We start from the raw sequence: 23,636 nt of genomic DNA, 5'->3' as shown, positions 1-23,636 counted from the left end.
GTCATAAATCTTTCTACTGTAATTGCACACGGTGTTATTTCACCCAGTAGTGGGTAGAGGGTAGTGGGTAGTGCGTACGGCCCAGTACATCACTGGGGCCAAGCTTCCTGCTGTCCAGGACCTCTATACCAGGCGGTGTCAAAGACTCCAGCCACCCTAGTCATAGACTGTTCTCTCTGCTACCACACAGCAAGCGGTACCGGAGCGCCAAGTCTAGGTCCAAGAGGCTTCTAAGCAGCTTCTACCCCAAAAGCCATCAGACTCCTGAACATCTAATCAAATGGCTACCCAGACTATTTGCACCCCCCCCCCCCTCCCCTTCTACGCTGCTGCTACTCTCTGTTATTATCAATGCATAGTCACTTTAATAACCCTACCTACATTAGTAAAATTACCTCGACTAACCGGTGCCTCCGCACATTGATTCTGTACCGGTACCCCCTGTATATAGTCTCACTATTGTTATTTTACTGCTGCTCTTTAACTATTTGTAATTATTTTCTTAACTGCATTGTTGGTTAAGGGCTTGTAAGGAAGCATTTCACTAAGGTCTACTAATACCTGTTTTATTTGGCGCATGTGACAAATCAAATTTGATTTCATTTGATATGGGAGTTTATCAAAATTGGATTTGTTTTCGAATTCTTTGTGGGTCTGTGTAATCTGAGGGCAATATGTGTCTCTAATATTGTCATACATTTGGCAGGAGATTAGGAAGTGCAACTCATTTTATGGGCAGTGTGCGCGTAGCCTATCTTCTCTTGCTCACTGAGTCTGTACATAGTCAAAGCTTTCCTTAATTTTGGGTCAGTCACAGTGGTCAGGTATTCTGCCACTGTATATTCTCTGTTTAGGGCCAAATACCATTCTAGTTTCCTCTGTTCTTTTAAATAATTATTTTCAATGTGTCAAGTAATTATCTTTTTTTTTTTTTCATTATTTGGTTGGGTCTAATTGTGTTGCTGTCAAGGGGCTTTGTGTCTGTTTGTGAACAGAGCCCCAGGACCAGCTTGCTTAGGGGGCTCTTCTCCAGGTTCACCTCTCTGTAGGTGATGGTTTTGTTATGGAAGGTTTGGGAATTGCTACCTTTTTAGGTGGTTGTAGAATTTAATGTCTCTTTTCTGGATTTTGATAATTAGCGGGTATCGGCCTAATTCTGCTCTGCATGCTTTATTTGGTGTTTTAAGTTGGACACTGGGGATATGTTTGCAGAATTCTGCATGCAGAGTCTCAATTTGGTGTTTGTCCTATTTTTGCAGAATTCTTGGTTGGTGAGCGGACCCCAGACCCCAGAATGTTCTATAACTGATTCAAGTATTTTTACAGATCCTAATTGGTATGTTCCTTTTAAAGCCATAGAAGGCCCTTCTTGCCTTGTCTCTCAGATCGTTCACAGATTTGTGGTTGTTACCTGTGGCGCTGATGTTTAGGCCGAGGTATGTATAATTTTTTGTGTGCTCGAGGGCAACGGTGTCTAGATGGAATTTGTATTTGTGGTCTTGGCAACTGGATCTTTCTTGCAACACCATTATTTTTGTCTTACTGAGATTTACTGTCAGGGCCCAGGTCTGACAGAATCTGTGCAGAAGATCTAGGTGCTGCTGTGGGCCCTCCTTGGTTGGGGACAGAAGCACCAGATCATCAGCAAACAGTAGACATTTGACTTTAGATTCTAGTAGGGTGAGGCCAGGTGCTGCAGACTGTCGTAGTGCCCTCGACAATTCGTTGATATATATGTTGAAGAGGGTGGGGCTTAAGCTGCATCCCTGTCTCACCCCACGGGCCTGTGGAAAGAAATGTGCGTGTTTTTATTTTAATTTTAACCGCACTTGTTGTTTGTGTACATGGATTTTATAATGTCATATGTTTTTCCCCCAACACCACTTTCCATCAATTTGTATAGCAGACTTTCATGCCAAATTGAGTCCAAAAGCTTTTTTGAAGCCAACAAAGCATGAAAAGACTTTGCCTTTGTTTTGTCTGTCAATTAGGGTGTGCAGGGTGAATACGTGGTCTGTTGTACAGTAATTTGGTAAAAAGCCAATTTGACATATGCTCAGTACATTGTTTTCATTAAGGTAATGTACAAGTCTGCTGTTAATGGTATTGCAGGGGATTTTCCCAAGGTTGCTGTTGACGCATATCCCACCGTAGTTATTGGGGTCAAATTTGTCTCCACTTTTGTGGATTGGGGTTATCAGTCCTTGGTTCCAAATATTGGGGAAGATGCCAGATCTGAGGATGATGTTAAGTTTACGTATAGCCACTTTGTCTGTATATTTTATCATTTCATGTAGGATATCATTAACACCACAGGCCATTTCGGGTTGGAGGGTTTGTATTTTGTCCTGTAGTTCATTCAAAGTAATTGGAGATTGGAGTCTTTTAACTTCTACCGAGTCAGAAACCCGGATCCGGGAGCACCCCCCACCCCCCACCAGTAAAAAAGCTGAATAGCATAGCTAGCATAGCGTCACAAGTAAATAGTAGCATCTAAATATCATTCAATCACAAGTCCAAGATACCAGATGAAAGATCCACTTCTTGTGAATCCAGCAATCATTTCTGATTTTTAAAATGTTTTACAGGGAGACAACATATGTTAAACCTATTAGCTAACCACGTAGACAAAAGACACCATTTTTTCTTGTCCACCATTTTTTCTCCACCAGTAGCTATCACCAATTCGCCAAATAAAGATATTGATAGCCACTAACCAAGAAAAACCTCATCAATGACAGTCTGATAACATATTTATTTATGATAGGATAGTTTTTGTAGAAAAATGTGCAATTTCAGAGTAAGAATATCATAGTTTACAATTGCACCCACCATCACAACTCGACTAGAATAAATACAGAGAGCAACGTGTATTACCAATTTACTCATCATAAAACATTTCATAAAAATAGACAAAGCATAGCAATGGAAAGACACAGATCTTGTGAATTCAGACAATATTTCAGATTTTCTAAGCGTTTTACAGCGAAAACACAATAAATCGTTATATTAGCATACCACATTGCAAACGTTACCCCAGCATGAATCTAAGGCAAACGGGAGCGATAACGTTATGATCACCAAAATATATAATTTTTCACTAACCTTCTCAGAATTCTTCCGATGACACCTCCTGTAACATCATATTACAACATACATATAGAGTTTGTTCGAAAATTGTGCATATTTAGCCACAAAAAAAAACGTGGTTATAACAATGAGAATAGTAGCAAACTGGCCTGAAAATCGTCGGGCGCTATCTTTGAGAGTGATCTAGTCTAATCGATAGCTTAATCATAAACTTGACTAAAAAATACAGGGTTGACAGAATCGAAAGACAAATTAGTTCTTAATGCAATCGCTGACTTACATTTCAAAAATATCCTTACTGTGCAATACCGGGTCCGCCAAGCGAAGCTACACATAACAAAAATGGCGATATATGCGTTTAAAATTTTTCAACAGAACAGCGATTTATCATCAATAAATGGTTCTTACTGTGAGCTGTTCTTCCATCAAAATCTTGGCCAATGTATCCTTTCTCCGGTCTAATCGTCTTTTGGTCGAAAGATGTCCTCTTGTCCCGTCGAAATGGCCAATAACGTTCAGTATGTACAGGAAACGTGCCCAGCTCATGGAAGGGTGTCACAAATAAATGCCTCAAAATCGCACCTAAACGGATATAAATTGCATATAAAACGGTTTTAAATTAACTACCTTAATGATGTTTTTAAACACTATAACAAGTAAAAACATGACCGGCGATATATTACTGGCTAAACCAAGGCTTGGAAAGAGGTCGGTCCAACGTCCTTCTCCGCGTCGAGCGCAGGGTCCAAAGGAAAGCTACTTCCGTCTTTTGTGTTTATACGAGCCCTAGATTGCGCAATCGACTCCATTCAAATTGTCACCACTTACTGACATCTAGAGGAAGGTGTAGGCAGTGTTTGTATCCTCATAGCATTCACAGGGACATTCAAACTGACCTGGGACCAGAGGCCAAGATTTCTGAAATCTCACTCCCTGTCAGGAAAAGTGCTGTAGATAGAGTTCTGTTCCACTCAGAGACATAATTCCAACGGTTTATAGAAACTAGAGGAGTGTTTTCTATCCAATAATAACAATAATATGCATATTGTACGAGCAAGAATGACTACTAGGCTGTTTAATTTGGCAATGTCAAAAGAAATAAGTGCTAACGAGCACCCCCTATTGACAAAAAGGTTATTAAAATTCTGATTCTAAGATTTGTATTTGATCATGTACAGTTGAAGTCGGAAGTTTACATACACTTAGGTTTGGAGTCTATTAAAACTCGATTTTCAACCACTCCACAAATTTCTTGTTAACAAACTATAGTTTTCTTCAAGTCGGTTAGGACATCTACTTGTGCATGACACAAAGTATTTCCAACAATTGTTTACATAGGACGGAGAAGTTATTTCAACTTATACATCCGAACTGTAATCACCATTCCAGTGGGTCAGAAGTTTACATACACTAAGTTGACTGTGCCTTTAAACAGCTTGGAAAATTCCAGAAAATGATGTCATAGATTTAGAAGCTTCTGATAGGCTAATTGACATCATTGAGTCAATTGGAGGTGTACCTGTGGATGTATTTCAAGGCCTACCTTCAAACTCAGTGCCTCTTTGCTTGACATCTTGTAAAAATCTAAAGAAATTAGCCAAGACCTCAGAAAAAGAATTGTAGACCTCCACAAGTCTGGTTCATCCTTGGGAGCAATTTCCCAATGCCCGAAGGTATCACGTTCATCTGTACAAACAATAGTACGCAAGTATAAACACCATGGTACCACGCAGTCGTCATACCGCTCAGGAAGGAAATGCGTTCTGTCAATCCCAGAACAACAGCAAAGGACCTTGTGAAGATGCTGGAGGAAACAGGTCCAAACGTATCTATATCCACAGTAAAACGAGTCCTATATCGACATAACCTGAAAGGCTGCTCAGCAAGGAAGAAGCCACTGCTCCAAAATTGCCATAAAAAAGCCAGAATACGGTTTGAAACTGCACACAGGGACAAAGATCGTACCTTTTGGAGAAATGTCCTCTGGTCTGATGAAACAAAAATAGAACTGTTTGGCCATAATTACCATAGTTATGTTTGGGGGAAAAAGGGAGAGGCTTGCAAGCCGAAGAACACCATCCCAACCGTGAAGCACGGGGGTGGCAGCATTATGTTGTGGGGGTGCTTTGCTGCAGGAGGGACTGGTGCACTTCACAAAATAGATGGCATCATGAGGAAAGAAAATTATGCAGATATATTGAAGCAACATCTCAAGGCATCAGACAGGAAGTTAAAGCTTGGTCGCAAATGGGTCTTCCAAATAGACAGTGACCCCAAGCATACTGCCAAAGTTGTGGCAAAATGGCTTAAGGACAACAGAGTCATGGTATTGGAGTGGCCATCACAAAGCCCTGACCTAAATCCTATAGAACATTTGTGAGCAGATCTGAAAAAGTGTGTGCGAGCAAGGAGGCCTACAAACCTGACTCAGTTACACCAGCTCTGTCAGGAGGAATGGGCCAAAATTCACCCAACTTATTGTGGAAGGCTACCCAAAACAGTTGACCCAAGTTAAACAATTTAAAGGCAATGCTACCAAATACTAATTGAGTGTATGTAAACTTCTGACCCACTGGGAATGTGATGAAAGAAATAAAAGCTGAAAGAAATAATTATTTCTACTATTATTGTGACATTTCACATTCTTAAAATAAAGTGGTGATCCTAACTGACCTAAGACAGGGAATTTTTACTTGGATTAAATGTCAGGAATTGTGAAAAACTGAGTTTAAAAGTATTTGGCTAAGTGTATGTAAACTTCCGACTTCAACTGTATATGTTTTTGCTAATTTTTCTTTGTTATAGTCCAAGTCCCTGGGCCTGGAAATGGTTGATCTCCCCCTCTAGGATGGAGAAGCTGTCATCGTTAAAGTATGGGGATTCTATTTGGGGGATGTAGGTAGCACACATGAGGAAATTTCTCTGTTGAGATAATTTCCGTATTAATTTCTAGCCAGATGTAAAATGTTCCTATTTTGACTCATTTAAGAGAGTGGGTTAGGTCTGCCCTATAACAAATTAGCATACCACCTGAGTTTCTTCTCTGTTTCATACCTGGTAGAGACAGACCCAAACAGTGGGTCTGTCTCCTCTATACCACCCACCTGGTAGTTTGCTCTCTGTAACCTAGAGGGCAAGCAGTGGGTCCATCTCCTCTATATCATGTTTATTGTAGGATGACAATGTCTGTATTTCCAGTTTCTTTGATGAAAATAACTTTCTTCTGAAACTTGTCAGTCTATTCTTGTTCTGAGAAAAAAAAAAAAATCTTTTTTTTTTCTTGATGAAATCTGGATTCCTGCTCTTTAGGATAAAGGCAGATGACCTTGTACATTCCAGGATGAGATAGTAAAAGCTTTGTGTTCCATAGTGTCTAGTGTTGTTTTCGTGTGGTTTAGGCCCGGACCATTACAGTAGGTGTGAGCAGAGCATGTTGAGCGTCTGGTACACACCTCTTAGGTCGCAGGATGGGACTTGGGAGGGTGTAAAAGTGGGGGTTGGGCCTGTTGCTATGTCCACAGCCTGGGCATTGAGCGGCTGTCATGTTGAGGTCCTTGCTGCGCCCTGTGTTCCCGGAATCGCCTCTTCACGGTTGACGTTGAGACTGGTGTTTTGCGGGACCTATTTAATGAAGCTGCTAGTTGAGGACTTGTGAGGCGTCTGTTTCTCAAACTAAACACTAATGTACTTGTCCTCTTGCTCAGTTGTGCACCGGGGCCTCCCACTCCTCTTTCTATTCTGGTTAGAGAAAGTTTGCGCTGTTCTGTGAAGGGTTTTCTAATGATCAATTAGCCTTTTAAAATTATAAACTTGGATTAGCTAACACAACGTGCCATTGGAACACAGGAGTGATGGTTGCTGATAATGGGCCTCTGTACGCCTATGTAGATATTCCATAAAAAATCAGCCGTTTCCAGCTACAATAGTCATTTACAACATTAACAATGTCTACACTGTATTTCTGATCAATTTTATGTTATTTTAATGGACAAAAATGGTGCTTTTCTTCCAAAACAAAGACATTTCTAAGTGGACCCCTGTCTTGTGAACTGTAGTGTACATGTTTGTGTGGGTTTCTGTGTGTGTTGTAGGAACTCCAACGGCTGGAGACCATCCTGTCTTTGTGTTCAGAGCTGGGGCGATCGGAGCAGGACAGGGAGAGGGTGTTGGTTCTAGTCCAGGTACCGGTCTAGCCGACCTTCAAAAGAATCAACCGGGAACTAGAGAAGCTCCAGGTCTCTGACCGACAAAGAGCCAGTATCCGTCTCTTCGACTTAACCGTTGACAGAAATGGTACCGTCTCGGAAAACAATTATTATGGTAACGACAACGAGCGTCAGGTCGGACAGCGATGGAGCAAGCGATTCCCCGTTGAACACAGTGGCGGAATCGCCCCGTCGTCACTCTACAAGCTCTGCCTCCTCGCCCAGCCCGATCTACCGAGGACCTAATCAGGATAGAAGCTTTCTTTCACTTTCTCAACGCTCTCTCTTTCTCCACTTTCAGGCCAACCTACACTGTCTCTCTCTCCTCTCTTTTCGTCACTTCTCCAGCAACCGTCCTGTCTCTTCTCTCATTTCTCACGACTTTCAGCCACCTCCTGTCCTCTGCTCTCTTATCCTCCCCTTTCAGCCCAAACCTCCCTGTCTCTCTCTCTCTCTTCCTCCCTTTCAGCCACCTCACCATCTCTCTCTCTTTCTCCACTTTCAGCCAACCTCCCTGTCTCTCTCTCTCTCTTCCTCCCCTTCAGCCAACCTCCCTGTCTCTCTCTCTCTTTCTCCACTTTCAGCCAACCTCGCCCTGTCTCTCTCTGCTCCTTCTCCACTTTCAGCCACCTCCCTGTCTCTCTCTTTCTCCACGTTTCACCAACCTCCCTGTCTCTCTCTTTCCTCCACTTTCAGCCAACCTCCTGTCTGTCTCTTTCTCCACTTTCAGCCAACCTCCCTGTCTGCTCTCTCACTCAGCAACCTCCTTCTCTCTCTCCTCTTTCTCCCTTTCAGCCAACCTCCCTGGTCTCTCTCTCTCTGTTCTCCACTTCAGCCAACCTCCCTGTCTCTCTCTCCTCTCTTTCTCCACTTTCAGCCAACCTCCCTGTCTCTTCCTTCTCCACTTCAAGCCAACATCCCTGTCTCTCTCTTTCTCCACTTTCAGCCAAGCCTCGCCTGTCTCTCTCTTGTCTCCACTTTCAGCCAACCCCTCTCTCTCTCTTCTCCACTTTCAGCCAACCTCCCTGTCCTCTCCTCTCTCTTTCCCCCCTTTCAGCCAACCTCCTGTCTCTCCTCTCTCTTTCTCCACTTTCAGCCAACCTCCCGTGTCTCTCTCTCTCTTTCTCACTTTCAGCCAACCTCCCTGTCTCTCTCTCTCTTTCTCTCCACTTTCAGCCAACCTCCCCTGTCTCTCTCTCTCTCTCTCTCTCTTTCTCCACTTTCAGCCAACCTCCCTGTCTCTCTCTTTCTCCACTTTCAGCCAAACATCCCTGTCTCTCTCTTTCTCCACTTTCAGCCAACCTCCCTGTCTCTTTCTCCACTTTCAGCCAACCTCCCTGTCTTCTAATTTCCCCACTTGCAGCCACTCCTGTCTCTCTCTTCTTCTCCACTTTTCAGCCAAACCTCCCTGTCTCTCTCTCTCTTTCTCCACTTTCAGCCACTCCCTGTCTCTCTCTCTGTTTCTCCCTTTTCAGCCAACCTCCCTGTCTCTCTCTCTCTTTCTCCACTTTCAGCCAACCTCCCTGTCTCTCTCTCTCTTCTTCCACTTCAGCCAACCTCCCTGTCTCTCTCTCTTCTCTTTCTCCACTTTCAGGCCAACTCCCTGTTCTTCTCTCTCTCTCTTTCTCCACTTTCAGCCAACCTCCCTGTCTCTCTCTCTCTCGTCTTTCTCCACTTTCAGCAACCTCCCTGTCTCCTCTCTCTCTCTTCTCCACTTTCAGCCAACCTCCCTGTCTCTCTCTCTCTCTCTTTCTCCACTTTCAGCCAACCTCCTGTCCTCTCTCTCTCTCTCTCTCTTCTCTCACTTTCAGCCAACCTCCCGTCTCTCTCTCTCTCTCTTTTCTCCACTTTCAGCCAACCTCCCTGTCTCTCTCTTCTCTTTCTCCACTTTCAGCCAACCTCCCTGTCTCTCTCTCTCTCTCTTTCTCCTTTCAGCATCCTCCCTGTCTCTCTCTTCCTTTCTCCACTTTCAGCCAACCTCCCTGTCTCTCTCTTCTCTCTTTCTTCCACTTTCAGCCAACCTCCCTGTCTCTCTCTCTCTTTCTCCACTTTCAGCCAACTCCCTGTCTCTCTCTCTCTCTTTCTCCACTTTCAAGCCAACCTCCCTGTCTCTCTCTCTCTCTTCTTTCGCCACTTTCAGCCAACCTCCCTGTCTTCTCTCTCTCTCTCTTTCTCCACTTTTCAGCCAACCTCCCTGTCTCTCTCTCTCTCTCTTTTCTCCACTTTCAGCCAACCTCCCTGTCTCTCTGCTCTCTCTCTCTTTCTCCACTTTCAGTCCAACCTCCTGTCTCTCATCTCTCTCTCTCTCTCTTCTCCACTTTCAAGCCAACCTCCCTGTCTCTCTCTCTCTCTCTCTCTCTTCTCTCCCCACTTTCAGCCAACCTCCCTGTCTCTCTCTCTCTCCTCTACCTTTCTTCCCACTTTCAGCCACATCTCCTGTCTCTCTCTCTCTCTCTTTCTCCCCTTTCAGCCAACCTCCCTGTCTCTTCTCTCTCTTCTCTCTCTTCTCTCACTTTCAAGCCAACCTCCTCCTGTCTTCTCTCTCTCTTCTCTCTCTTTCTCCTCTCACTCAGCCAACCTCCCTGTCTCTCTCTTTCTCCACTTTCAGCCAACACCTCCCTGTCTCTCTCTGTTCCTCCACTTTCAGCCAAGCCTCCCTGTCTCTCTCCTCTCTCTCTCTCTCTCTTTCTCCTCTTTCAGCCAACATCCCTGTCTCTCTCTTTCTCCACTTTCAGCCAACCTCCCTGTCTCTCTCTGACACACAGATATACGTAAGGTGCTACTGCTGCCCTTCCTTTGTCTCTGAGTAAACCTTAATTAAGCCTTGTTAAATGATTGACAGGAGGCAGTGTTCACCTGGCAACCTGTTAGCAAGACCTCAGGTCAGGTAGTCCTTACACAAGCTTAATAACAGCCTTTATGAAGCTTCATGTAGCGTCTCATGACTTAATACGAGTTAAAGGAGAGAGAGATAAGAGTGGTAGAGAGAGAGATCCCCTCTCACCATAAAGTATTACAGAGGAAAACACACACAGGCCCTGGCCACGTCTCAACACCTCCTTCTACATTGCTTAGTTCTGTTGTGGAAACTCCTCTGGGATCTGACTTACTCTACCATTTAGCGGCCACATATTTTATCTACTCGCAAAAAGGTCTTATCTTCTAAGACCTCCACAACAAGCTTTAGAGGTCAGGGTCGTTTGTTATAGTGAATTGGTCTTCTATTTACCGTGTCAGAACCTGGAGGTGCTGGATACTGTATTTGAAGTTGGGTTTCTGTGCAGCTGTGAGAGCAGATCACAGGAGATGTGAGTGTGTGTGGACAGCTAAATCCAACCAATGAAGAAATCACGTTAACATGTCTATGTCTATGACCACAGTTTATTTTTCCCTTGTTCTGGACGACCTGTAGTGGGTGCAGGCTTTTGTTCCTGCTCAGCACTAACACGCATTATTCAATTAATTATCAAGATCTAGATCAACTGAATCGGGTTTGTTCTGGGCTGGGAACAGACAACAGCACCACCAATATCTCTCCAGGACCGGGGAATAAAGAACATAGCATAGATTCCATTGTGAGAGTGTGATGTCATCTTTAGGCGCTGGCGGAGGAGGGACAGCAGAGGAAGGAAGTGACCCGTGTGGAGGAGGAGAGGATCCAGGTGCTCAACAACATGGACAAGCTGGAACAGAAGATCAAAGAACTGGATAACCAGATGGATGAATCACTCAGAGAAGTAAGGAGGGATGGGGGAGGGAGGGAGGGAGGTATAGGGGGAGGGAGATGTAGAGAAAAAGTTGGGTAGAAAGAGGTGAGAGAGACATACTTACTGCCTCTCCATCCAGGTAGAGATGGACACACTCACTCTCTCTCTCTCTCCATCCAGGTAGAGATGGACACACTCACTCCCTCTCTCCATCCAGGTAGAGATGGACACACTCACTCCCTCTCTCTCCATCCAGGTANTCTCTCTCCATCCAGGTAGAGATGGACACACTCACTCCCTCTCTCTCCATCCAGGTAGAGATGGACACACTCACTCCCTCTCTCTCCATCCAGGTGGAGGTTGAGGGTGCCTTGGTGCAGGCTGAGCAGGAGGCGGAGCTAACAGCTCTGCAGCAGGAGAGAGATGCTGTGGAGACACTCGACACCAAGATGGCCGTCATGGAACAACAGGCACCGGACCAGAAGACTCAGGTGTGTGTCTGTTGTAACACTGAGTCAACTGGGTTCACTAGGGGCAACTGAACATAAGGGAGGGAGAGAGAGAGTGACAATATGGGTGGGTGGGTACGTGCTGTTACATGGAGTTTGTGGTGTCATAAGCACTGTGTGCAGGCAGTAGTGGAAAAGTACTCAATTGTCATTCTTGAGTAAAAGTAAAGATGCCTAAATAGAAAAGTAAAAGTGAAATTCACCCAGTAAAATACTACTTGAGTAAAACTCTAAAATTATTTGGTTTTAGATATTCTTAAGTATCAAAAGTAAAAGTATAAATCATTTAAAATTCCTTACCAGACGGCACCATTTTCTAGTTTTTTGAAATGTACAGATATCCAGCAAGCTCCAACACTCAGACATCATTTACAAACGAAGCATGTGTTTAGTGAATCCACCAGATCAGAGGCAGTAGGGATGACCAGGGATGTTCTCTTGTGTGTGAATTAGACCATTTTCCTGTCCTGCTAAGCATTCAAAATGTAATGTACTTTTGGGTGTCAGGAAAAATGTAGGGAGTAAAAAGTACATCATTTTCTTTAGGAATGTAGTGAAGTAAAAGTAAAAGTTGTCAAATATAAATAGTAAAGTACAGATAACCCCAAACAACTACTTAGGTAGTACTTTAAAGTATTTTTTACACCACTGTGTGCATGATATTATGTGGCTCACATTACATATCAAGCTGAACACATACATACAGTACATTGCTTGGCATGTGACTATATGACTTGGTATGTGTAAATCCCTGTCATGCTGTCTCCGGTCCAAATATACAGCTGGTAATTCACAACAGGGACATGTGGTTTGGTAAGAAGAATGCCCCTCTCCCCACAGGTGTGATTACTACCTCTGAGGGTTTAGAGCTTGAGGTAGTCACGTCATACAAGTACATAGGAGTATGGCTAGACGGTGCACTGTCCTTCTCTCAGCACGTATCAAAGCTGCAGGCTAAAGTTAAATCTAGACTTGGTTTCCTCTATAAACTAACCCTGATTCAGATGACCATCCTACCCATYCTAGATTACGGAGACGTAGATTATAGATCGGCAGGTAAGGGTGCTCTCGAGCGGCTAGATGTTCTTTACCATTCGGCCATCAGATTTGCCACCAATGCTCCTTATAGGACACATCAKTGCACTCTATACTCCTCTGTAAACGGGTCATCTCTGTATACCCATCGCAAGACCCACTGGTTGATGCTTATTTATAAAACACTCTAAGGCCTCACTCCCCCCTATCTGAGATATCTACTGCAGCCCTCATCCTCCACATACAACACCCGTTCTGCCAGTCATATTCTGTTAAAGGTCCCCAAAGTACACACATCCCTGGGTCGCTCCTCTTTTCAGTTTGCTGCAGCTAGTGACTGGAACGAGCTGCAACAAACACTCAAACGGGACAGTTTTATTTATTCAATCATGGACACTGACAGTTGTGGCTGCTTTGTGTGATGTATTGTTGTCTCTACCTTCTTGCCCTTTGTGCTGTTGACTGTGCCCAATAATGTTTGTACCATGTTTTGCACTGCTACCATGTTGTGTTGCTACCATGCTGTGTTGTCATGTGTTGCTGCCATGCTATGTTGTTGTCTTAGGTCTCTCTTCATGTAGTGTTGTGTTGTCTCTCTTGTCGTGATGTGTGTTTTGTACTATATTTATACGTCATTTATTTTGAATTATTATTCTTTTAAATCTCAGCCCCCGTCCCTGCAGGAGGCCTTTTGCCTTTTGGTAGGCCATCATTGTAAATAACAATTTGTTCTTAACTGACTTGCCTAGTTAAATAAAAAATAAATAAAAAATAAATAAAAATAAGTAGCGTTCACTGCCCTGTTTTATCACACACACATACACAGGGGTGTGGGGGTGTGTTAAAGTGAGGTTCGACTAAAGGATCAATGACAAGAGAATGAGGTGGGGTTGGATGGACGGTAGAAAGTGTGTGTGTTCGCACCCTCTCTGGGTTGTGTTCAGGCCTGTTCCGGAGACTTCCATTAACCCTACAACTGGCAGATATATGAGAATTTAACTACACGCCCAATGAGACGGAGGGAGAATAAGAGGAGACTGAGGGAGAATAAGAGGAGACTGAGGGAGAATAAGAGGAGACGGAGGGAGAATAAGAGGAGACGGAGGGAGAATAAGAGGAGACGGAGGGAGACAGGAGGGAGAATAAGACGGGAGAGAGGAGACGGAGGGAGAATGGAGGGAGACGGGGAAATAGAGAGGAGACGGAGGAGAATGAGAGAGACGGAGGGCAGAAGGAGGAGACGGACGGAGAGAGAATGAAGGAGACGGAGGAGAATGAAGGAGGACGGAGGGAGAATGAGAGGAGACGGAGGCGGAGAATGAGAGGAGGACGAGCGAGATGAGAGGAGCGGAGGAGAATGAGAGGAGACGGAGGAATGAGAGGAGACGGAGGGAGAAAAGAGGAGCGAGGGAGAATGAGAGGAGACGGAGGGAGAATGAGAGGACGAGAGGGAGAATAGAGGAGACGGAGGAGAATAAGAGGAGACGGAGGGGAGAATGAGAGGAGACGGAGGGAGAATGAGAGGAGACGGAGGGAGAATGAGAGGAGACGGAGGGAGAATGAGAGGAGACGGAGGGAGAATGAGAGGAGACGGAGGAGATGAGAGGAGAGAGGAGAGAATGAGAGGAGACGGAGGGAGAAATGAGAGAGACGGGGAGAATGAGAGGAGACGGGAGAATTGAGAGAACGAGGGAGAATGAGAGAGACGGAGGGAGAATGAGAGGAGACGGAGGAAATGAGAGAGACGAGGAGAGAATGAAGGGACGGAGGAGAATGAGAGGAGACGGAGGAGAATGAGCGAGGAGACGAGAGGAGAATGAGAGGAGACGGAGGGAGAATAAGAGGAGACGGAGGGAGAATAAGAGGAGACGGAGAGGAGAATAAGAGAGACGGAGGGAGATAAGAGGAGACGGAGGAGAATAAGACTTAATAAGATTTGGTGTTTGCAGGTCTGATGAGAAGAAGAGCAGCTAGCCTGTTTCTGCTGTGTCTGGTCAGATAGCCTGTTTCTGCTGTGTCTGTCAGATAGCCTGTTTCTGCAGTGTCTGGTCAGATAGCCTGTTTATGCTTGTTGAAAACCTCTTTCCCTCTCATAATAACTCTCATCACCCCCAACAACCATTGTATCAGTCCTCCCGGTCTTCCCTGCCCTCTAGTCCACCCTCCATCCAGCTCTCCAGATCACTGTAACACTGGATTAACTCTGCTTCCTTCTCCCATGAACGCTATATCCTGCTCTCTTCCTCTCTGTCCGTGTTTATACCTAGGCGTATGCACATGCTTGTCGTTCATCCGTGGTTGTGTGTCCCTCCACTGTGTGTCCTCCACTGTGTGTCCTCCACGTGTGTCCCTCCACTGTGTGTCCTCCACTGTGTGTGTGTGTGGTGTGCTTATGAGTATGCCAGTGCGTGTCTCTGCAGACTGAGAGGACTAGAGTAGAGCAGTTGTCTCAGGGTAGGTGTCTCTACAGACTGAGAGGACTAGGCTAGAGCAGCTGTCTCAGGGTGGTGTGTCTGCAGACTGAGAGGACTAGGCTAGAGAGCTGTCTCAGGGTGGGTGTCTCCTGCAGACTGAGGACTAGGCTAGAGCAGCTGTCTCAGGTTGGGTGTCTCTGCAGAGTGAGGACTAGGCTAGAGCAGCTGTCTCAGGTGAGGTGTCTCTGCAGACTGAGAGGACTAGGCTAGAGCAGCTGTCTCAGTGGTTGTGCTTCTGCAAGACTGAGGACTAGGCTAGAGCAGCTGTCTCAGGTGGGGTCTGCAGACTTGAGACTAGGCTAGAGCAGCTGTCTCAGGGTGGGTGTCTGCAGACTGAGAGGGACAGGCTAAGAGCAGCTGTCTCAGGTGGGTTGTCCTCTGCAGACTGAGAGGACTAGGCTAGAGCAGCTGGCTCAGGGTGGGTGCATACAGACTTGAGGGAGGACTAGGCTAGAGCAGCTGTCTCAGGGTGGGTGTCTCTGCAGACTGAGAGGACTAGGCTAGAGCAGCTGTCTCAGGGTGGGTGTGAGCTGGGTCAGTACACACACTCTTCCTGCTAAAATGAACAACTTCCGGTGACACACACACACACACACACACACACACACACACACACACACACACACACACACACACACACCTGCTCCTACCTGTTCACCCCTGCTTCTCCTCTAGGTCCTCCTCCTCTCATTTGCCTACAGGATTATCTCTACTTGTCTCCCTCTTCCTCCTCCATTTCCTCCTCTTCTCCTGTCAGTCAGTTTCAGGATGGGTCACAACATGTCCTTCAGCTCCACAGACTCTCTGCCTGCTGATGGGTAGTAGCTGTTTTTTGACAGGATGAGGAAACATGGTTTATAGCATGTTTGGTGAGAGCATGCCTTGATTTGGTTGTATGTGTGACTGAATGCTCTCTCCCTCATGCACAAAATAGGGAGTAAACAGTGTACACATAGGAACAGCCAAGATGTTACAACACAATCTGACAAAATGTGTGTGTGTGTGTGTGTGTGTCAGGACTCTGAGGTGCTGGAGGCTGAGACAAAGCGTTTTAAGGACCTGGAGGACCAGCAGATGGAGAGAGAGAGGCGTCATGATGAGGAGAAGGAGACAAGCACACAACACCTTGTCAGAGAGATCACTGACTATCAACTCAGCACCGTCACACGCAAGGTACGGTGTGTTTGTGTTAGAGTATGTGTGTGTTGAACTTTGTGTGTTAAACTGTGTGTGTTCCCAGGAGAGGCTGGTGACCCTGAAGAAGCAGGCGGACCTGATTACCCAGCAGGCTCAGCGAGAGAAGGATAGCTTTCTGAAGGAGAGGACCAACCTGCAGATGATGCTGCAGAGGGTATGAACGCATGGTTTGTGTATGTGTACGTTTGTGTGTGTTTGATTTCAGTCCTACTTGCATTTTAAAGTCTCTCTCTCACTTGCGCTCTCTCTCTCTTTCTCACTTGCTCTCTCTCGCTCTCGCTCTCTCGCTCTGTCTCTCTCTCTCTGTCTCTGTCTCTCTCTGTCTCTGTCTCTCTCTCTCTCTCTCTCTCTCTCTCTCTCTCTGTCTCTCTCTGTCTCTCTCGCGTTCTCTCGCTCGCTACTCTCGCTCTCTGTCTCTGCTCTCTCTCGCCGATGCATTTCTCTTCTGTGCTCTCATCTCTCTCTCTCCCTCAGGAGAAAGAGACCATTGCCTCTCTGGAGAAAGGAAGTATGTGACCTCACAGTGAGGCGCACTTCCCTCTCATCCTATCAGTCTCCAAGGAGGTATGTTTGACTATTGCCTTAGCAACCGTCTCCCATTCCCGGGATGTTTCCCCCTCGCCCTCAGTCCTCCTCAACTCTCTCTCACTCTACCTGCTCCCTAGGATACGGCGTGTGCTGACGCTGACGAGATGTGACGTGCTAATTCTAGCGACCAGTCCGTGACCACGCCCCTTCCTCTGCTTTTTCTTTCTTATCCTTCCTGACTGCGATCCTGCTGCGTCCATCGTCAATGTGCCCTCCTTTGCCGTGGCTCTTGCCAAAAGCGAGTGCCCTAAGGTTACCACGTACCATGCCTCCATGGTCGCTTCTGTCATTTAAAAGCTTGAGATCCAGCCGATAGGCGAAACAGGGCCACTGGCCGACCCAGGGCATTTGTTTTCGTTTGAGGAAATGTGGCAGCCAGCATCGACGAGCATCGCGTCTACGCTAAAATACATTGGTCTGCCTATTCTATCCATTGAAATGATGTGCATGTCCGAGGAGAAAGTTCTGGTAATCATGAGGTTTTATTGAAGGCACTTTGTGAAGGCCATTTTAGAAAACACGTCCTCCTTCTCTCGTCTTTCATTTATACAGTGATAATAACACATTGCACCAGGTAACAAACAGGCCTGTTCCTATGTGTTATATGTTTAGCATTCAATGTCAATGTGAAACTAATGGAAGATGCTTACCTGAACAACAGTACAGCTCTGCCTCTGATGCTATAGGTTCACTAACCAAACAAACAACACAGTTTGAACATGGCTCAATCTCTCTCGTTCTCTCTCTCAATTCCTCTTATTCTTTTCCCTCTTTCAATCTCCACCTCCTCCCCTCTGTCTATCACCACTTTTGTCCTCCCTACATCTTCCCCTCTACCCTCTCATTCTCTCCCCCCTGTTTCCCTGATGGTATTTTCCAGGGCTATGTCACAGTCAGTGAGATCTATGAACATTACTCTCAGCTGGGGGGGGGGGGCCCTAGTCCCACCCTGTTCTGGCCAATCCCTCCCCTGATCCTGAGCATATCCCCTCCCCTGATGACATCACCCAAAAACCAGAGGATGATGAGGTGTGCGCGTGTATGAACATGCTGTTGTAAAGCGCGGGGTGAAGAGTAATGCAAGCCATGTGTGTGCTGCGTGTGCTGTGACTGTGTGTAGTGTGCTGTTTGTGTGTGTGTGTGTGTGTGTGTGTTTGAGCGAGGGTAGTTTGGAGGTGGATGACACTATTGCCTTTCTATTCTTCTTGATTTATATTTTGTTCGCTGTAGGGCTGTCCCCGACAACAACAAAAAAATTATGTTCTTTCGACCAATCGATCGGTGGAAATGTTTAAACGTGTATTTTTCGATATACAGTACCAGTGAAAAATTTGGGACACACCTACTCATTCAAAGGTTTTTCTTTATTTTTACTATTTTCTACATTGTAGAATAATAGTGAAGACATCAAAACGATGAAATAACACATATGGAATCATGTAGTAACCAAAAAAATTGTTCTTCAAAGATTCTTCAAAGTAGCCTACCTTTGCCTTGATGACAGCTTTGCATGCTCTTGGCATTTTCTCAACCTGCTTCATGAGGTAGTCACCTGGAATGCATTTCAATTAACAGTGGTGCCTTGTTAAAAGTTAATTTGTGGAATTTCTTTCCTTAATGTGTTTGAGCCAATCAGATGTTTTGTGACAAGGTAGGGTTGGCATACAGAAGATAGCCCTATTTGGTAAAAGACCAAGTCCATATTATGGCAAGAACAGCTCGAATAAGCAAAGAGAAACAACAGTCCATCATTACTTTAAGACATGAAGGTCAGTCAATCCGTAAAATTTCAAGAACTTTGAAAGTTTCTTCAGGTGCAGTCGCAAAAACCATCAAGCGCATGATGAAACTGACTCTCATGGGGACCGCCACAGGAAAGGAAGACCCAGAGTTACCTCTGCTGCAGAGGATAAGTTCATTAAAATAACTGCACCTCAGATTCCAGCCCAAATAAATACTTCAGAGTTCAAGTTACAGACACATCTCAACATCAACTGTTCAGAGGAGACTTAATCAGGCCTTCATGGTCGAATTGCTGAAAAGAAACCACTCCTAAAGGACACCAATAAGAAGAAGAGACTTGCTTGGGACAAGAAACACAAGCAATGGACATTAGACCGGTGGAAATGTGTTCTTTGGTCTGATGATTCCAAATTTGAGATTTTGTGTTCCAACCGCCGTGTCTTTGTGAGACACAGAGTAGGTGATTGGATGATCTTCACAGGTGTGGTTCCTACCGTGAAGCATGGAGGAGGAGGTGTGATGGTGCTTTGCTGGTGACACTGTCAGTGATTTATTTAGAATTCAATGCACACTTAAACAGCATGGCTACCACAGCATTCTGCAGGGATACACCATCCCATCTGTTTTGCGCTTAGTGGGACTATCATTTGTTTTTCAACAGGACAATGACCAAGAAGGAGAGTGATGAAGTGTTGCATCCACATTGTTCTCAACACCAATATGCTGGTTAACTTAGCTATTATGCACATAGCAACATGGTCTAGGAAAAGATGCCAATTCAACAGCACACTGGTGTTTCAGAACCGCGGACAGCGACCGCTATCAAACGTGGGAGAAAGAACATTTGTTATACAATAATATGATTTTTATTAGTGTTGAACCATTGTCCTTAACCATACACAATTTCAGTAGCACGTCTTAGAGTGATGGACTGTTCCATCCCCACGGCCTCCACAATCGATCAGTCCACTCAGACAGGAGCCAATCAGACAGGTGTCTTGTACACCATGATATTTACTTGTTTTTGCTACTGCTCGACGAAGGAAATCTCTGTCGACCAACAGGTTATGGACCAAACATTCGACCAGTCGACTAAATCGGATCAGCCCTAGTTCCCTTTCTCTGATGGTGTTCCTCTCATCCTCTTAACGCCCTGCCGCCCCTCCTCTCCTGTTGACTGGCCTTCTTCCTCGCCCTGTCGCCCCTCCTCTCCTGTTGACTGGCCTTCTTCCTCGCCCTGTCGCCCCTCCTCTCCTGTTGACTGGCCTTCTTCCTCGCCCTGCCGCCCGCCTCTCACCAAAACCCCTTCTGTTCATTGGCCGGAGGACATGGCAACCTATCGTGACCCCCTCCCCGACTCTCCTCCTCCTCTACCTGTAAATAATCACTGCCACAACAGGCAGGTAAAAGCTGTGTGTGTGTGTTGTGTGATTCTGAATATTGTATGTGCATGTTCAGCACTTCCGTTCGCTGGAGGAGAGGAAGAGGTCAGTGAAAGAAGGCGGGGCCCACCTGAGTGACACGTTACCCAGGAAGAAGACCACTGTCACCCCTCAGTTCAGCTGTGTTACACTGGGACACAGCATGCTTAACAAGGTACACACACACCACACACACACACGCGCATGCACACACACACGCGCATGCACACACACACGCGCATGCACACACACACGCGCATGCACACACACACGCGCATGCACACACACGCATGCACACACTCACACACGCATGCACACACACACACACCATCCCCTTTAATCTCCCTCTCGCTGGTCTTCCACAGTCCCAGCAGCCCCAGGTGCAGAGTTGTAACTGTGTCAGTATTCTACCAAGGGCCATGTCTGTCTCCAGCAATACAGATACACGCCGTCTGCACAAGGGTGAGGACACACACACACACACACACACACACACACACACACAGTCTGTCACACCACCGGTGATCCTCTGGACTAGATACTGTACAGTAACACAGTTTACATTATAAGGCTTCAACACATAGGATGGATCCTCAGATTGTGTGTCTGATGGGTAGATAGGAGCATGATATTTTATTTGTTTGTGGAGATAGTTGAGGAGCGGTAGAAGATGCTTTCTGCTGTTGTGAAGCATCCATTTATACAGTAGGTCCCAGTACCCAATGGAGAATGTGTGTGTGTGTGTGTGTGTGTGTGTGAGATTGAAGCCTGTCCTATGGGCCAGGTGTCTCTGGCCCTCTTGCCTGGTGGTATCAGGGTTCCTGCGTGTGTGTGTGTGTGTGTGTGTGTGTCTCTGTGTGTGCCTATGTGTCGACTCGCCATCTCTGTTTGTGTGTGTGTGTCTTTCCTGTACCCAACTCTAGAACTATATGGTGTGTTATTCCTGTCATAGTGACAGTCAGGGTGGAGGTCCACTAGTGTATTATTCCTGTCATAGTGACAGTCAGGGTGGAGGTCCACTGGTGTAACTTATTCCTGGTCATAGTGACAGTCAAGGGTGGAGGTCCACTAGTGTATTATGTCCTGTCATAGTGAGCAGTCCAGGGTGGAGGCCACTGTGTAGTTATTCCTGTCATAGTGACAGTCAGGGTGGAGGTCCACTAGTGTAATTATTCCTGTCATAGTGACAGTCAGGGTGGAGGTCCACTAGGTAGTTATATTCCTGTCATAGGTGACAGTCAGGGTGGAGGTCCACTAGTGTATTATTCCTGTCATAGGTGACAGTCAGGGTGGAGGTCCAACTAGTGTAATATATTCCTGTCCATAGTGACAGTCGAGGGCTGGAGGTCCACTAGTGTATTATTCCTGTCATAGTGGACAGTCAGGGTGGAGGTCCACTGTGTATTTTCGTGTATGTACATAGGTGATCCACTAGTGTATTATTCCTGTCATAGTGACAGTCAGGGTGGAGGTCCACTAGTGTATTATTCCTGTCATAGTGACAGTCAGGGGTGGAGGTCCACTCAGTGTATTATTCCTCTGTATCAGTGGACAGTTCAGGGAGGGGGGGGGGGGGGTGGAAGGTCCCTGGTGTCTTATTCCTGTCATAGTGACAGTTCCAGGCGTGGAGGTCCACTGGTGTATTATTCCTTGTCAAGTGACAGTCAGGGGTGGAGTCACTGGTGCTGTGGTCTATTGATTTGCTCCGGTGGACCTGCTGTAGTTTTGTGGCCCATGAAGTTGTGGCTTTATTTTTTTGGACGAATATATGGTCTGGATTTTGTTCATGAGGGAACTTTCGGTTGTGGTTATTTTATTTTTACCGGTTTCAAACATGTGGCTGGTCTGTGTGATCAGAGGGAGGGGCAGCGGTCTGTAGCGTCCAGTCAGACTGTTGGCCCCTGAGACGGGGAGCCCGTCATGGAAGCAGCGCTCGCGCCAATGGGAGGCGTCAAACACACGGTAACGGATTCAATTACATGCATCATTAACATAGGTAATAACACCTGTACCTGTGGACTCCTTCATCCTCTCTCTCTCACTATACTGTCCGGGTGCTTTCTTGACCCTGGGTGGTGCCAGGTCAGTGGCCACGCGGTCCACACATGTACCTGGACGAAAGTGACCAACGCGCCAGGCTTCACGACAACCTATGAGCTTGGACAGCTGTGGACTCCATGGACACCAGCGTCTCATGTCTGTCATCGTCGACCCAATGGTCTCCTGGTAGGTGTGTGCTGTGTGGTGTGTGTGGTGTGGTGCGTGTGTGTGTGTGTGGTGTGTGTGTGTTGTGTGCTGTGTGTGGTGTGTGTGTGTGTGTGTGTGTGTGTGTGTGTTGTGTGTGTGGTGCTGTGTGTGTGTGTGGTGTGTGACAGAGAGGGAGGATACTATAAAGATTTGTTAGTGTAAGTGTCCATCTTCACCATTAGGCCAGTGACACCATCTCAATTCAACCCATGTTAAATTCAGGCTGTAACACAACAACATGTGGAAAAGGTCAGGGGTGTGAATACTTTCTGAAGGCTCTGTATGTCTTTGTGTGTGTTCCATGGGAAGAACAAGTCTTGTGCTGCATCGTTCCCAGACCGTAGAATGTGTTTGTGTGTGTTGCAGTGCCAGCACGTCTAATGTGACCAGACTGGAGGAGATGGAGCATCTACTGAGACAGGCCCAGGAAGAGAAGAACCGCCTCATAGAACACAAGGTAACACACACACACACACACACACACACACACACACACACACACCCACACCCACAGAACTCCGAGATGTGTTAAGTGTGTGTTGTGTCTGGAGCAGGAGCAAGAGATGGAGTCGTGCAAACAGGCTCTGGAGGAGGAGAGGAGGAGGGAGCATCTGGAGAAACGACTGCAGGAGGAGACCAACAGACGACAGAAACTCATTGATAGGGAGGTGAAACTACGGGAGAAACAGAGAGCACAGGTAAGAGAGAGAGACAGAGAGAGAGAGAGAGCGAGCGAAATAAAATAAAAAAATATATATAAGTCAAGAGAAAACAGTAGCTCTCCAGGATTATAGGGTTGGTGACCATTTGGGTAACCTTTAACCCCTGTTCCCTCAGTCCCGTCCTCTGACGCGCTACCTGCCGGTGCGTAAGGATGATTTTGACCTGCGGGCCCATATAGAGTCAGCGGGCCACAGCGCTGACATGTGTTTCCACCTGTCCGTCACGGAGAAGATTTGTCGAGGATTCCTGGTCAAGATGGGGAGATTGATCAAGACCTGGAAGAAACGCTGGTTCGTCTTCGACCGCGATCGGCGAACACTCTCCTACTTCTCAGGTAACACTGGATGGTGACCGTGGAGTGTCAATAACGCACACTTTTCTGATGTGTGTGTTAACAACAACTCTGTGTGTGTTTTGTATGCGCTGCAGACAAGCACGAGGCCAAGCTGAAAGGTGTCATCTATTTTCAAGCCATAGAAGAAGTTTACTACGACCACTTAAAGAAGGCACACAAGGTACATGTTGCTCTGATAGTGAGTCTATTTATTCTGATCTAGGTCGGCCTTTTCAAAATGGTTCAACTTTCTCTCTCACCTTACTCTTCCCCTCCTTCCGTGCCCCCCTCTCCCCCCTCCAGAGTCCTAACCCCTGCCCCTCTCTCTCTCCAGAGTCCTAACCCCTGCCCCTCTCTCTCTCC

The 23,636-nt window shown here is 46.2% G+C and overlaps 1 protein-coding gene and 1 long non-coding RNA gene across 2 annotated transcripts in view; both read left to right on the top strand.

Annotated features, from left to right (window-relative positions):
- Positions 1-23,636, top strand: part of LOC112069463 (pleckstrin homology-like domain family B member 2) — a 46,174-nt gene that overhangs the window by 14,906 nt on the left and 7,632 nt on the right. Inside the window, 19 exon segments of the mRNA XM_070438557.1 lie at positions 7,182-7,248; positions 7,251-7,297; positions 7,299-7,460; positions 10,895-11,032; positions 11,356-11,493; positions 16,038-16,193; positions 16,261-16,374; positions 16,692-16,725; positions 17,492-17,730; positions 17,733-17,860; positions 19,004-19,070; positions 19,661-19,951; positions 20,007-20,144; positions 20,335-20,536; positions 22,399-22,402; positions 22,526-22,673; positions 22,771-22,914; positions 23,054-23,273; positions 23,369-23,454. Of these exon segments, the coding sequence (XP_070294658.1) occupies positions 7,182-7,248; positions 7,251-7,297; positions 7,299-7,460; positions 10,895-11,032; positions 11,356-11,493; positions 16,038-16,193; positions 16,261-16,374; positions 16,692-16,725; positions 17,492-17,730; positions 17,733-17,860; positions 19,004-19,070; positions 19,661-19,951; positions 20,007-20,144; positions 20,335-20,536; positions 22,399-22,402; positions 22,526-22,673; positions 22,771-22,914; positions 23,054-23,273; positions 23,369-23,454 (2,523 nt within the window).
- Positions 20,541-21,487, top strand: LOC139024108 (uncharacterized). Its single transcript, XR_011475341.1, has 3 exons — positions 20,541-20,991; positions 21,134-21,179; positions 21,405-21,487. It is a non-coding gene; the product is annotated as an uncharacterized lncRNA (long non-coding RNA).

The sequence above is a fragment of the Salvelinus sp. IW2-2015 genome, unplaced genomic scaffold (genome assembly GCF_002910315.2).
Source record: "Salvelinus sp. IW2-2015 unplaced genomic scaffold, ASM291031v2 Un_scaffold1019, whole genome shotgun sequence".
In the NCBI taxonomy this organism is placed as follows: Eukaryota; Metazoa; Chordata; class Actinopteri; order Salmoniformes; family Salmonidae; genus Salvelinus; species Salvelinus sp. IW2-2015.
The sequence above is the reverse complement of the archived record's forward strand: the minus strand, read 5'-3'. Positions and strand labels throughout refer to the sequence as shown.